Raw genomic sequence first — 16,902 nt, 5'->3', positions numbered from 1 at the left:
AAAAATTAATTGCGAAAAATTGAAAAATCGAAAAATTTAAAACGAGAAGGCAAAAATTCGAAAAATAGAAGATTTTAAAAATCGAGCACTCAAAACATCAACAAATAAAAGAACTCAAAAATCGAAAAATGTAAGATTTAAAAAGCGCAATATTTTGAAAAATGGAATAAGTTAAAAAAACGAATAAAATGCATACAGTTTAAAATAGCCTTCATCCACGGTTCTAATTAAAAAATTTCTACTAAAATTGTTTTCGAGTCACAGTACAAAGACATAAAATTGCATCCAGAATGTTTCTATAAACGCGTCGTGTGCCTTGGTGAAACTGGTAATTAAACTGGAAGCTTATTTGAATTGAACTAATTAAAAACAAATTTAGTTACTTTAAAATATACGAACATCTTCGCAATATAGACACCGTTTTATACTCAGGCTCGTAAAAACCCACAAGTAAATATTATATGGCTAATATAATTTTGAATAATCACTAAAACTATGTAGTTTTAATGAAAACTTGGTACTTAACGATCGTTAAGAAAGGCTTTGCATATTTTAGTTCGCTATTACTTACTAACTTGCAATAATAAAGGCACTCACGAAAATTAAAAGTTCATTAATCAATTGCTGCAATATCAATTATAATTTTTTACTACAAGCACAAACTTTGAAATCTCAAAAAAGTCTAATTTTATACTATTTTATTTCCCATTTAACCTAGATGTTTGCTTTAGTGTTAACATATGATCAGTACGCGGGAATTTGTTTTAACCGCTGCAATCCCCCAGTTGAAGTAAGGTGTATTTTACGGCGAGTAGCGGGGACGCCTTGATCTGGTCCACAAGGTCATAGCCAGTGCGTCGCTTGGAGTGTTTACAACTAGTAAAAAACTACTTCTATATTACTATATTACTTCAAATAATAATACTTGATGCCCTTTTTAATTTTTCAACCACAGGACCACAGATTTGTGATCTTGAAATGTTATATTATGTTAAAATAGCCCAAAAGAAAAATATATTTGTAATCAAACTATCGCCGCGACAGCACTGGTTCTAGCGTATGAGATACAATTCCGCCCGTTGCATATGATTAACTGATTTTACTATACAGGGTGATATATTACGTTACCGCAATCTTTCGAAAATATTACCGATAACGTTGCCAGTGTGTTTTCTCGGTTTATTCGAGTGTGAAATAATTTAAGGTGAGTTTCTTTAATTTTCATTGACATTAAACTTGTATTGTTTTGCGCATTACCATAGAAGGGTGTTGGATTGCCTTGAAGTGGTCGTTAGGGAAGATGGGGCAGGAAGCTGTCTGTTAACCCTTGACTTTCTAGAATGTATCTCAACCGACGGTTTAAATAATGCGGATGAAAATGTTACGTTGGTAAAGGAATAGATCACGTGAATTAAATTAAATCATTTTTTATTGTAAACTTCAAAAACGATGTTTTTGTGAAAATTATGATCTCCGAGATTATTAGATATGTTTAATGTTTTTGGTACACAAATAAATACGTCTACGAAGCCTTTATAAATACATTCTGAGTTTCGTTTCCAATTCTATCAGACTCATAATTACTCGTGAATCGCTCTGTATTAATAAGTAATTAAATCCAGTGGTGATTAGGCAAGATTTAGTTATGTGAGAATGCGGTTTCAATGGCTGTTAGCTTTCATTACATTAATTAAATTTGGCGCACTATCAGATTAACGGTGCATTATTTTAATTACTTGTTGGAGGAATACGTCGAACAAACATTTCAATCGGTTTATTTCAGCTCACATACACAAATTTGTATAAAGCAATTACACATCTCTACAATTCATTAGCTGGGATTAGCATCGGTGTTACACTCGGAGTTCGGATCCGCTCTTCCTTAGTGTATCAAATATACTTGTCAGTTTTAATTTTACAACATTAGTAATAGTTAACTGACGAAATTAGCAGATGTTGTAAACCTGATCTCTCTATTCCATTTATTTTTCGCCATCATCGACTGGTGAAATATAAGGATACTACTAAGATGTAACGAACCCGGTGTGTGTGATGCATTATTTAACATCTCTGGCTGGAGAAACTTTGGAATGTGTAACAGTTACTTAACGAAATAAAGAGTTTGTGAATGGATATCACATTGAATTAACCACTGGAAGTTTGAATTTGTTCAATTGTTTTAATCCTATTTCTACATTCGGCAAAAGTCGACGTTTATTTTCATATGTACGATAATCAAAGCAACCATATTATAGGTATTTTTTAGATTTTACAACTTTGATTCATTAAACCGTACAATAGTTTAACAATGACTGTATCAAGGTATAGTGTGCCAAGGAATAGAGCGATTTTTCGACTTTGTTGTATTTGGCTGTCACGCTTCTCTTAGACAGCACAAGCTTATCTTTAGCTGTGTTAGTCTAAGGCTTGAAAAATTCAAAATCAAAAAATCACTGTATTCATGGTCACACTATACTGTACTGGCTCCACAGTTGAAAGTGTATAAATTTCATTAAATTTCCGTAAATTATTAGCCGATATTAAAAAATTTTGTAACAGCGTAACTATTAAGTGCAAGAATCGTGCGGTTATGATATAAGAAACTATTTAAAGGAACAATATTATGTCGCATTTGTTACATAAATATGTAAACTACGATGGCGTTATCATGTGATACTAGAGCAACCATAAGAGAAATCACTCAACGATAAAAATGTCCATAGGTATAAAAAAGAATCAAATCATTAACCTCCTGAAATATAAGTCCAACAAATCCCGTTTCTGCGATGTTTGTTTTGTGATAACCTTATATCGCATAAATAACACCCCTGCATCCCCTGTGTCATGGGGCGCAAATTGCAAAAGACGGACAAAGTAAAATATACTTAAAGCAGATAACCAACGGGAAAAATGGCCTCTCAGCAATAATACCAAGCTTTAACTTCAAGCGTTTGTTTATACATCGGAAGAATGTCATGTAAAAATTTGTTTGATTTGCGAGTTCGTCACAGAGGTTAAAATTATTAATTAAACCACAGTTGAATACAATGGTCTGAATATTATTATTATTTCATTCTTATTAAATAAAGACGTGCGTATCCTCACCTTTTCAAGAAAATGGGGCGACTCGTTCTTAATTCGATCAATAAAAAATTGTTATGATAAACGTAGATAATACACAGCGCGAGAGAAAACGAGAAAAAAACAAATAGCGAGTATAACATCGAACGTGCGACCGTCGGACCGCGTGTTAACGCCTTATTAACCGCATGGCCACGGACGGTTATATCTTAAGCTAGTGATAAAATGTTACTATACTGTGTTAATATTTTTTGTGACCATTTGGCCATTTAGCGAAAAAACTCAAAGCGGATTCGTACACCACAAATATAGGAGTACATTATTGTACAACATTTAAATCATTTTAAACTAGAATTCTTTGAAATGACGTCACCAAATTGTTGGTGGGGATGATTAATCAAATTTGGGTTGGCGTTTAACCATCTACATATTATTCCTAAAAGTTACAAAATTTGTCAACAATTGGTCGAGTAGTATGGGAGATTATGGGTCTAATAAAAATCGACACGGACACCAGACAGACAGACACACGGGCATACTCTAGGGATCATGAAACGTCGCGAAATCATAAAAATGGCCATTCGTCCGATGGACTCGATTACTGTACTCACTTCTTTCTTTCTTTACTATACTTCTTTCAAATTATTTCATATTCTTTCAAATTCTTATAAAGTCTTTCAAATTCTTTCAGACTCTTTCAAAGAAGAGAAGCCCCGAAGATTTTTTAAATTTTTTTCAAAAATAAAACAGGATCACGAAGAAACTTCAAATTCGTTCTAAAATGAAATACCAGAAGCCCGTAAGATTTTCAGGTTCTTGAAATAGGCCACCAAATTTATGCAAAATTCTTAAAAAAATATATCAGGTGCCCTTCTTCAAAATTTTTTCAAAAAGGAAAGAACAGAAGTCTCCAAAATTCTTTCAAATTCGTAGCAAAGCAAAACACGACAGGCCAAAATTAGTAAAAAAAAAACAGAGTCCACCAAAATTCCTTCAAATTCTTTTAAAGTTGAAGCCCTGAAGATTCTTTTTTTTTTCGAAAATAAAAGAGCGAAAATCACCAAGCTTCTACAAAATTCGCTCTAAAACAAAATACCAGAGACCTACGATTTTTAAATTCTTAAAAATCATCAAAGGCCACCAAAATTCTTTAAAAAACAACAGACCAAGAACCCCCATGATTCTTCAAAATTCTTTCAAATTATTTCATATTCTTTCAAATTCTTTCAGGCTCCCTCAAAAACCAAACACGAAGCTCTGAATATGCTTTAAATTTTTTTCAAAAATAAAACAGACAGGGTCACGGAGAATATTTCAAATTAGTTCTAAAATGAAACACCAGAAGCCCCTAGGATTTGCAGATTCTTAAAAAACAGTAAAATTCTTAAAAATATATATCAGGTGTTCTTCAAAATTTTTTAAAAAATAAAAGAACAAGAGCCTCAAAAATTCTTTCAAATTCGTAGTAAAACAAAACGCCAGAGGTCAAAATTAGTAAAAAAAAACCAGAAGCCACCAAAATTCTTTCAAATTCGTTTAAAAACAAAACACCAGAGCCACCAAGATTTTTAAGTTCTTAAATACATCAGGGGCCACCAAAATTCTTTAAAAAACAAAAGAGCAGGAACCCACACGATTCTTCAAAATTCTTTCAAATTATTTCATATTCTTTCAAATTCTTATAAAGTCTTTCAAATTCTTTCAGGTTCTTTCAAAAATCAAACACCGAAGCCCTGAAGATACTTTAAATTTTTTTCAAAAATAAAACAGAGCCGGTCCCCAAGAATATTTCAAATTAATTCTAAAATGAAACACCAGAAGCCCCTAGGATTTGCAGATTCTTAAAAAACTGTAAAATTCTTAAAAATATTGCAGGTGCTCTTCTTCAAGATTCTTTAAAAAATAAAAGAACAAGAGCCTCAAAAATTGTTTCAAATTCGTAGTAAAACAAAACACCAGAGGTCAAAATTAGTAAAAAAACGGAGGCCACCAAAATTCTTTCAAATTCGTTTAAAAACAAAACGTCAAAGCCTTAAACATTCTTTTTTTTTTCGAAAATAATAGAGCGAATATCACCAAGTTTCTACAAAATTCGTTCTAAAACAAAAAAGCAGAGCGCCTAAGATTTTTAAATTCTTAAATATCACCAGAGGCCACCAAAATTCTTTAAAATTCTTTAAAAAACAAAAAAGCAGGAATCCACATGATTCTTCAAAATTCTTTCAAATTATTTCATATTCTTTCAAATTCTTATAAAGTCTTTCAAATTCTTTCAGGCTCTCTCAAAAATCAAACAACTCTAAGCCTTGCAGATTCTTTAAATTTTTCTCAAAAATAAAACAGAGACGGTCACCAAGAATATTTTAAATTCGTTCTAAAATGAAACACCAGAAGCCCCTAGGATTTGCAGATTCTTAAAAAACTGTAAAATTCTTTAAAAAATAAAAGAACAAGAGCCTCAAAAATTCTTTCAAATTCGTAGTAAAACAAAACGCCAGAGGTCAAAATTAGTAAAAAAAAACAGAGGCCACCAAAATTCTTTCAAATTCGTTTAAAAAAAAACGTAGAAGCCTTCAAAATTCTTTTTTTTCGAAAATAAAAGAGCGAAAATCACCAAGTTTCTACAAAATTCGTTCTAAAACAAAACACCAGAGCCCCCAAGATTTTTAAATTCTTAAATATCAGAGGCCACCAAAAATTCTTTAAAATTCTTAAAAAAAAGAGCAGGAACCCACATGATTCTTCAAAATTTTTTCAAATTATTTGATATTCTTTCAAATTCTTATAGATTTTCAAATTCTTTTAGGCTCTCTCAAAAATCAAACGCCGAAGCCCTGAAGATTCTTTAAATTTTTTTCAAAAATAAAACAGAGACGGTCCCCAAGAATATTTCAAATTCGTTCTAAAATAAAACACCAGAACCCCCTGGATTTGCAGATTCTTAAAAAACTGTAAAATTAAAAAAATATATATATCAGGTGCTCTTTTTCAAAATTCTTTAAAAAATAAAAGAACAAGAGCCTCAAAAATTCTTTCAAATTCGTAGTAAAACAAAACGCCAGAGGTCAAAATTAGTAAAAAAACCAGAGGCCACCAAAATTCTTTCAAATTCGTTTAAAAACAAAACGTCCAAGCCTTCAAAATTCTTTAAAATTCTTTAAAAAACAAAAGAGCAGGAACCCACATGATTCTTCAAAATTCTTTCAAATTATTTCATATTCTTTCAAATTCTTATAAAGTCTTTCAAATTCTTTAAGGCTCTCTCAAAAATCAAACACCGAAGCCCTGAAGATTCTTTACATTTTTTTCAAAAATAAAACAGAGACGGTCCCCAAGAATATTTCAAATTCGTCCTGAAATGAAACACCAGAACCCCCTAGGATTTGCAGATTCTTAAAAAACTGTAAGATTCTTAAAAAGATATATTAGGTCCCCTTGTTCAAAATTCTTTAAAAAAAATAAAAGAACAAGAGCCTCAAAAATTCTTTCAAATTCGTAGTAAAACAAAACGCCAGAGGTCAAAATTAGTAAAAAAAAACAGAGGCCACGAAAATATGTAGAAAAGCGAAAATCACCAAGTTTCCACAAAATTCGTTCTAAAACAAAATACCAGAGCCCCCAAGATTTTTAAATTCTTAAATATAATCAGAGGCCACCAAAATTCTTTAAAATTCTTTAAAAAACAAAAGAGCAGGAACCCACATGATTCTTCAAAATTCTTTCAAAAATGAAACACCAGACGCCTACAAGGTCCTTTTAAATTCTTTGACAAATAAAATAAAAAACACCACAAAGATTCATTACGCTCAGGATGTAAAAATCTATTTTTGAAAATATTTCTGAAAAAAATTGTTTGTATTTTAAAAATTTGTATTAGGAAAGAGTTAAAGCTTACCACAATTTGTCTTTTTTAAAGACAGTTGTATGAAAATATTTTTAGCCATCAGCGGATAAATCACGTTAAAAATAGTTGTCTACCATGGCAAAACTGGGCGTCAGATCTGTTTGATCTATTCCGAATGATAGTGTATGAGCTCTTTTAATAATTAAATGAAACACGGAACAAAAGATCAGAGGTCGTCAATGCACCAATCAATAACTTCCTGCTGCAAAATCCCCCACTTTTTCATAAATTACAGAAGCAAAAATCCAATTAGGCATCCCATCTGGTGTATTGATCCATCCATCTGAATTGCATAAATTAACACCTCGCGCAGCGTCGCTCTTCCAATTACACGAATTACCGGCAATCGAGCCGCCATCAAGCAACCCCAAGTAACGATTTCTTCAACACTAGAACCGCTATAGTGCAAACATCTTCGTAATTATGCACCGAGTCCACCGATAAGGTAATCGATACCCTCTAGAACAAGTCCCAGCATCGTTTCTCCAAACTAACGGTCCGTCGATCTCTTCCGCTTTAGCGAAACTTGTTTTTGCGCGCTAGACCGGCCATTCATCGGCGAAAGAACTCCTTCGGGGAACACACAAACAAGAAAACAAACATCGCTTCACTTTTCCTAAATGAATGTAATTCTTTCAGGGTTTCTTCAGGAGGAGCATACAGAAGCAGATCGAGTACAGATGTTTGCGTGACGGCAAATGCCTCGTTATACGTCTCAATAGGAATCGATGTCAGTACTGCAGGTTCAAAAAATGCCTCTCCGTTGGAATGTCCAGGGACTGTGAGTATAATGGACTCGATTTATTTGCCGTGCGCTGACAGCAGATGCTCTTTATGGCACCACGCGAACGACGTAATGGATGAACTTGAACGCGAAACTCCGGCTGGAAACAAAAGAGAACATAATTGGCTAAAAACAAGTACGACGTAGAAGTATTTCTACTCTCGTCTAATTTTATATCGTGTTTTAACGGTGTTCTGCCAGTAATATGCTTAGCGCTTATGTTAAATGATAAATGTAGGATAATAGTAGTTTCCTTTGCTTTATTAATCGGTCACTGCACGAACACAACACACTACACACACCCGCTACAAAAAATTTCAACCAAGTATAAACGTGTTTTACTAATTGTGTTGCATTTTCTTTGCACAAAAGGAACTACATTTAATGATCTTGCTGTTTAAATCCTAACTGTGTATGTATCTGTAGATCTAGCGAAAATAGGTAAAAATTCATAGAACCCGAAGAGAACAATTATTCATTTTTAGTCTACTCTGCAAATTTGAAAAGATTTAAGAACAGAGATTGAGTGCGCAACGCAGATGCCAGTCATATTTCTCGCTATTTCCTCGAAACCCCTCTAGAAAAGAGAAGTAGCGGAGTAGAAATTCAAATGTCATAATTATCCTTGACAGATGACATGTTAACCATGTTAAATTAAACTTTAAAAATGTCTCAGGTTGACAACTCTCGTGAAATATCAAATATATATATCAATCTCAAAACCAAGAATAGGTTATTCTTATCGCAAATTTAAAAAGTTTATAATAATACATTGTATTGGTACAGTTGAAATATTACCATTTACATCAACTTCAGATTTATTGCCACAAAAAGTTTGGCACTTTTTCATATTGGTCGTGCCATTAACATTTAAGTTCAGTTAGAGTTGAAGCTAAATAAAGTTTTTCAAAATCTTTATCTCGCACCCGCAGTTAAAATGTCAATATTTCAAAAATTACTAAACTATGTTTAAAAACTTGGACCTAAAATTAAGTGCTTTAGTTAAAAAATCCACTATAAATGCCACAAGTGTTTCCGCGTATCAGCCAAAAGTTTGTGCAGCTAAAATATTAATTTTTTTCATTATATTGCCAAATGAGTAGTTGTAGGTCTTCTCTGAATACAAAATCTAGAAAATTTCGGTTGGTTTACTTTTGCCAGAAGATGAAGTTGACAAGTTTTCGTCTTTGGTCACAAGAATTTTTGAGATAGTCGCATAGCTATATTCAATGTAACAAGTGTTATAAACACCTCTTTAGACACGAGTTTATTTAGGCACAAGCGGAGCGAGTGTTTAAAAAATAAGTGTCTACAGAGCTTTATAAATGCGGATCATTTATATTCTTTTTTCTATGACCTTAAGACCACAATGATCTAAATTCTGAAGATTATTAGATATCCTACAAAAAAATTGGTCGAAAGTTGTTTCCACAGAACTTCTCTCGCCCCTGCAGTACAATGAAACATATCCAGCATTTTCGAGTTGAGTTTTTTCTTTACACAATTTTGTGATGACGTCATCATTTTTGCAAGGACACGTCTGTCAACTTGGATTGGTTCAGTGTAATAATAAAAATAACAGTATTATATTCCAAAAATTTTCTGGGAAAATGGAGTGAGCCGTTCCTGATTTAATCAATAAAATAAATTCCCATTCATTAATTTTTTTGAGCCACCTGTTTAAGCAAATCTAGAAAATATAAATGCAATAATAAATCACAAGTACAAACCCATCATATTTTGCACATTTTGGGTAGAATTTATTCGGCAAAATTTTGAGATGACGTCATCAATTTTTTAGGGGCAATAAACACAAATTTATTATATAAAGTAAATTGATTGATTAATTTTTTGAAGTCACTCTGTATAAGCAGATCTAAAAAATATTAATGCAATGGTAAATTACAAGTATAGACTAATCATATTTTGCACATTTTAGATAGGATTTATTCGGCAAAATTTACCATGCTTACAATAACTTTCCATCGTCTCCAAAATTCCAAAGGATTCAGTTTTGCAATTCATTAATTTTTTGAAACATCCTGTATAAGCAAGTCTAAAAAAATATTAATGCAGTGATAAATCACAAGTATAGAAAAATATTTTGCACATTTAAGACAGGATTTATTCATCAATATTTTGAGGTGACGTCATCAATTTTTTAGAGAGAATGGATAAATAAATACATTTTGATCAAAAATTTACCATGTTTATGATAACTCTAAAACATCTCTAAGATTTCAAAGCATTCGGTTTTGCAGTTCCTGATTAAATAAATACAATATATTCACGCATTAATTGACTTTTTGTGACACCCTGTATAAGCAAATCCACAAAATATGAATGGAATGATAAATTACAAGCATATCATACTTTGGACATTTTAGATAGGATTTGTTCGGCAAAATTTTGAGCCAACGTCATCAATTTTTTGGAGAAGATAAGCAAATATATTTTGAATAAAAAATGTATAATGATTATAATAATTTTAAAACATGTACAAGATTTCAAAACATTCGGTTTTACAGACTGAAAATTAAATTTCAAATGTTTTATAATTTTGATTTTTTTCCAAAAATCTGGACGTTTCGGGTAAAAACTTAATTCGGAGTCGTAAACTACGTGTCTAGGACTATGTTATTTTATATAATTTAAAACGCATTTACTATGTACAATTTTGAAGTGACGACATCACATTATTTGTGGGGATGATTACACAAATTTTGGTTAGCGTTTTAACATCACTATATGATACCCATAATGCTTAAGTACAGAATTTGACAACAATCGACCCAGTACTTTCGGACATTATCTGTCTAATAAAAATCCGGGACGGCAGATAGACGGACAGACGGGCAGACGGACGGACGGACGGATACACGAACAGACGGACAGGCGGAAACGGGAGACCCACTTCTTCGTACTCTAGGGGTCGAGAAAATGTAAAAGTAGAGAGTCGACCGACGAACTCGATTACAATACTTCTTCGTTTACGTTCGGAAGTAAAAATGGTCGAACGTTATTTCGGCAGAACTTCCCTCGCTCTTAAAATATAATTCAAAAAATTTCGCTTCTTTCAAAAATAAAAAATCTGATTTTGCGATTTTTATTTTGTAATAACTTCTTAAAGTAAAAACCAGTGGTGTAAATTCCAACGGAGCACACGTGTGGACAATACTGAAAGGCGATAATAGGAAAAAATGTATTTTCGGTTTCCTAGTACATATGTTTAACTTCGACTGTTTATGTTTATACTTCGAAAGAATTCTATTTTTTTCTCCGAAAAACTAGATGTCTAACGTAAACACAAATTTGGAGAACATTTGTTCAGCAAAATTGTAAGATAACGTCAACATATTTTGGGGAGGCCATAAACGAATAAATTTTGATAACGATATATCACGCTTCCTACAACCTTGAATTATTTGCAATTAATCTCTAAAATGTTGTTATAAAATTTTGATTTTTTTCCCAAAAGTTTAGATGCCTACAGTAAAAACTGAACACGGATTCATAAATCGCACAAGCAGGATTATGTTATTCTATAAATTACAAGAAGCAGAATATTCAGCAAAATTATACGTCACCTTTTTTTGGGGGGCATAAACGAAAACATTTTGATTAAGTTCAATGAAAGTTAAATTGCAGTATGTTGTTTTAAAATTTAGATTTTTTTTTCAAAAATGCGAATGTCTAGACTCTAGAATAAAAACTCAACATGTATTCATAACCGCAAATGCAGGAGTATGTTACTTTATAAAATTTAAATAACATTTACTACTGTAAATTTTAAAGATGACGTCATCCCATTGTTGGTGGGGGTGATTAGACACATTCTGGTTAGCGTGTTACCATCTAAACGATATTTCTATAACACACAATCATATAAAATTTGAGTAGTTTCGAAGATTACCTGCCTAATAAAAATTGACAAAGATTGAGTTGGACAGACAGACAGACAGACGGACGGACGGAAACGGGAGACCTATTTTTCCTACTCTAGGGGTCATGGAACGTCAAGAAAACATGAAATAGCCAATCGCCCGATGGAGTCGATTCTGGTACCTAAAAAATTACTAAAACATGGCCTACTAACGTCTACAGAGATCGAGATATAATATATCAAATAATATTTTTACAATAAAATTTTTGTGATCACGTCATCTACTTTTTAATGCGCGTTCTATTTAATCAACACGTATAAATAATTCAAACAAATACGAATACCTATATTACTAAACTCTAAATAACGAGACATATGACATTCTAAATTCCAAGCAAAATGCATTTAATTAAACCGTGAAATAACGTAATCAAATTTTTGGAAGGGATGAACAAATGATTTTCGATTAGCAATGTTTGAAGCGTGTGCAAAACTTCAGAAAAATTGGTTTTGCACACTCTAGGTAAGTTAGATTGTAAAATTTTGTTTTACCATAATTTTCCCAAAGCCTGCACACGCAGTATTAAAAATATGATTCGCTAAATGACGAGTATACAGGAATATTATTTTTTAAGAAAAGGTTACTAGTACAATTTTTAATTTATTTCCAACAATATAGCTATCTAAGAAAAAGGTAGGCGTGGATTAATAAATTTCAAATATACAGGCATACTTTTTTGTAAAATTTAAATAGAATTTACTTATAATTGTAAAAAAATTCATTACTCATCCGCTTTTCGGGGAACTATTGTGTTTTTAACATTGCAAATATACCAAAAGATTCTTTTTTGTTAAAATCTGACAAAGAAAATATGTAATGGCTCCAATATCCTTTATATTACATTGTGTTAGATCGGATGATTTTTTAAATGTTTGCTCTAGTTACTCATGATACTTACATCAGCAGTGAAATTGAAACTGCTAACGTAACAGTTATATGTAACTAGAGCAGAAATTTAAAAAATCACCAAGTACTTTTTATGTGTAAATATGAAACTGAGTAAAGAAAAACATACGTTTAAAGTAATTTACCGCTATTAATATCCCAGAAAAAACAAATTTATACCAAAACTGCACAAATATAGAAAATACGTTGAGTTAAATTTAAAACCTCTCGTTATTTCTAAATGAAATAACAAGAGGTCGCCCACGTCGTGTATTTTCTCTACATAAAACCGAGTGTACTGTGCACTGAGCAATAAACTAAAACAACACTCGTTAGTACTAGAATAATAATAATTGAAGAGTCATTCCTCTTTCTGACATCACTCAGATGCTGAGATATTTACAAAACTTATACGGAAACAATAAGTAAAAGACATTATTTTTGTTGATGGTTATTCGAACACAGCAGAAGTTACTTCTGTTAAGTCCTTAAACGAATTTTATTGTAGACTTCATATGAGAATGGTAGATAGTATTGAGTAATGGGTAATAAAACCACACCACTGACAATAATAAATGATTGAATTTGCATTTTCATACTTACATCTAGGTTCACAATCTCTATTAGTGATAAACTGTGTAAGACGACAATCCAACCAATAATAAATAGTGGTAGCAGTCATCTAACTCGTTTCATTTGTCAAGAAATTTAAAAGGTTGCATAGCTTTGTTCGATAGCCATTAATTTAATGTATTCGTCACTTCAGACTCAGAATCATAATAAACAATTTTTGCAACAAGTGTTTAATTTTTGAATTCTGTGCTAGAAGCTGTTAACGTACAGAGTTAGGAGAAATTGAGTTTTTTTTATAGTGGCAGTGTGAGATCGGTATCAGACAGCGTCGTTCGGTTTTCCTCCACAAAAAAAAAATATGGTAATAGCAATAAATCATTGGGATTATCTGAAAGTGGAGGAAAACATGATTCACGCATGCTTCAATTTGAATCAATACAGTTTTGTTATAAATGCCTGATGTATAAATTTTGGATATTTTAATATTCGCTTTAAGTGCAATTTCATTGATTTGCTTGCTTGTCAGAGCTTTTGAATTAAGCCTTCGTCACCAAATAGTTGGTTTTTCCATTACTGATACATTTATATTCGCTTAAATCGGGCTTATAACTTACACATTTTTTCTTGTCATGTTGCGAGTTCTAGTCGATTGTGTAATTGTACGTTTATAGTTCAAAAAAACTTAGCAATCGATCTCCTTTCGTTGCAAAATTTCCTGATTTTCCTCGGGTATTAGCACTAAATCTATTTGTAACTGAGCAAATTCAGTAAATTAATAAGAGATCCCCCTGAGGTTTAAAGCTTGCAAAAGTTGTGAGATCATTAACTTGATCTACGACACTGCGATAAATTTCAGTTACAGTATTCACGCATTTGAGTTGGGTAACCAGTTAGATTACCGCACTACTTATTTTTAAATACAAAATTGAATAAAACAACCTTATATTGATTAACTGTCTAACTAAGTGTAACGAATTTGAATAACACAACTTGGCCAAACTCTGAAATCCAATGTATACAGACTTGAAGCACACCAATTCTTAACTTGAAATTATATACCCTTCGGGTAAGTTGAGTAGAATTTTTTCGGCTACATCCGCTATCACAACCACAAAACACTTCCCATCAGTATTAACTTTAGGGAATTCCCAAAGTAGATTAGAGCCGAAGTAATCAATAAATTTCGACTCAAGTGTCTATGTTGGTTTTATCTTGCTTTTTCTTTCACAACAGACTTTTCGAATTCTTACTTATTAATAGTCACCATTTACTTGGAGAATTAATATTTTCTCTGTAGCTTGACAACACTCTTACTAAACCTGAAAGGGGTTGGAACATTTTGAAAACCCTTGATGCCTAAAGTTCGCAAGCTGAAACGTATTCCCTTCAGACTTATTTCCTGAAATTCTCGGAAAACATTGCTGTCATAATTTAACATGAAATTCAAATGCAATAATGCTTAGATTACTTTTCAGGCCTTTGTTATAAAAAAGTAGAAACACACTTCAGAATTAATAACAGAAAGAGCAGCTCAGAAGAGAAAGGGACGACATAGGAGCTAAATCACTTCCGGTCTGACGAGTTTTCCTTGTTCTTGTTCTTTAGGTATATCTTGAAAAGATTTGCCTCTTCTGGTGAAAATGTCTTCCTGTTAAATAGAAACATCAATGTTTCCAATGAATTTCTTGCCAATATGACACCGCAAAAAACTTCCTGTAAAATTGTAATTCCAAGTTTGTGTTCACTTTTACCAACTTTGGCGCTACTTTACTTTACTTTGTACGGTATAATGGTAAACAAAAAATTGGTCTAGTGAAAATTTCCATCACATATCAAACAATTCCTGTTTCTTAGATAAATTATAAAAGTTGATTATTCAAATTTTATTACCTCCCAAGCATAAGCTAAGGAAGTATATGTGTATAGACAGACAGACGGAAGCGGGTTTTCGTCTGTCTGTCTTTTTGCCGTCTGTCCAAATTTTCATTAGGTAGAATCTCCGAAACGACTTGACCGATTATTATCAAATTTTAACTGTATGTTATGAGTGTCGTGTAGATTGTATAACGCTAACCAAAATAATAATAATAATAATAAATTTCGCAAAATAAAATTTTATAATTTTTTTAAAGAAGCGAGATTTGTTCTATTGTACTTCAGCGACGAGGTCAGTTATGTCGAATTAACTTTAGACCAAAGGCATAATCTCCTTGCCCCTTTAGACCATTTTTGTATGATAACACTATGCATTAAAATAAAAATTATATGTAGCTTAATAGACGCATATTATTCAATAAAATTTATGACTTGGTAAATTGATGTTTACAAGTGAGGAACAAATAAAAAATATGAAACCTACTTACACTATATTTTTCAAATTTAGATAACGTTTCTCTAGCAAAATTTTGAGATTACATCAAGAAGTTTTAAAGGGTTAAATAGATCCATTTTGATTAGCAATTTTCTACAATTTATGATAACTGAAATATTAGTAAAATTTCAGAGCGGTCAGTTTTTTTATTTTCTAAGATAAATTTTACAATTTTCTTATAATTAAAGTAATTTTGAATCTTTTCCAAAAATCTAAATATTTAAAGTAAAAAATAAAAAATAAATATCTTATTAAAATAAGTGAGGATTTATTTAGAAAAATCTTGAGATAACGACATGGTATCCATGAACGAAAAAATTTTGGTTAGCATTTAACTATCTAATCTACACTATAGTCTTAAAATTTAATAGTTTAAGACTTTACGTGTCCCTTAAATCGGCAAGACAAGACAACAGACGGACTAACGGGAGACCGAAATTTTCAAATAGAACAAGTCGTAAAACGCACAGAAAACATGAAATTAGTCATTCTCCAAATGAATCCTATTAAAATACTTCTCTAGCTTATGCTCTGGAAGTAAGATAATTTCCTAATCATAATAATGTTGAGTTGCTTATTAGAAAGAGTAATCATCCTGTATATAACAAAGTTTTCGCATCCACGCGAGGGAAGTTTTGCGAAACTTTTGACGCCTTGGGTAAAAAATTTGTACGGATTCATAAACCACAAGTACAGGAGTATGTTATTTTATAAAATTTAACTCGTGTTTACTGAAAAAAAAATGGGAGGACGTAATTACATTGTTGGTGGGGATAATTTCCAGCAGTAAATCGCTTAATAAGTAATGTTTAAAAATATTTGTAAAGTCACCTTTGCGGGTGCAAATATATAAACAAAAGTTGCCAAATTTTACACTACCACGTGAATTCGTTACTATCGGATAGGGTGCTTGGTTAAACGCCGTAATTTTTTACGCGGAATATTTCAAATAAATAAAAAATAAGTGATTTTAAAATTTTCAAATGACAATTGCATTGGCATCGCAATATGTCACCAAATTTTCAAAAAATATTCTTTACTGAACGAATTAGCGTTTAATAAAGCGAATTATCAATTAATATCTGTGACAGTTAAAAAATTAAAAACAGAGTGCCCTTAATTGAATCTGTGCATTTAATTAAAAATTTTCGAAGCAATACTTTGAATATTTCAGGAAAAATAGGTGATTCTGTAAATAAAAAGATAAAAGAGCTAATTAATAAAAAAAACTGGTTTCAAGCTCCTAGAAAACATTAGTTTAATTTTAAGTAGCGAATCACTAGATATTACTGTAGAATTAGGTTCCGACATTATTAGTGCGTTAAAGTGCAGCCCACTTACATATCTGATGTAGAAAAAA

General features: G+C 31.7%; 1 protein-coding gene across 1 annotated transcript in view; it reads left to right on the top strand.

Moving 5' to 3' along the window:
* The window catches only part of LOC135128019 (ecdysone-induced protein 78C), a 111,098-nt gene that overhangs the window by 73,637 nt on the left and 20,559 nt on the right, over nucleotides 1-16,902 (top strand). The window contains exon 3 of the mRNA XM_064054810.1: nucleotides 7,625-7,766. Within this exon, the coding sequence (XP_063910880.1) occupies nucleotides 7,625-7,766 (142 nt within the window). The remainder of the gene's footprint in view (nucleotides 1-7,624; nucleotides 7,767-16,902) is intronic.

This window comes from Zophobas morio, unplaced genomic scaffold (assembly GCF_036711695.1).
Source record: "Zophobas morio isolate AGI-343-1 ecotype UQ-CSIRO unplaced genomic scaffold, CSIRO_AGI_Zmor_V1 ptg000012l, whole genome shotgun sequence".
NCBI classification, from domain to species: Eukaryota; Metazoa; Arthropoda; class Insecta; order Coleoptera; family Tenebrionidae; genus Zophobas; species Zophobas morio.
Note: the sequence above shows the minus strand (reverse complement) of the source record. Positions and strands in the feature narration are given on the sequence as shown.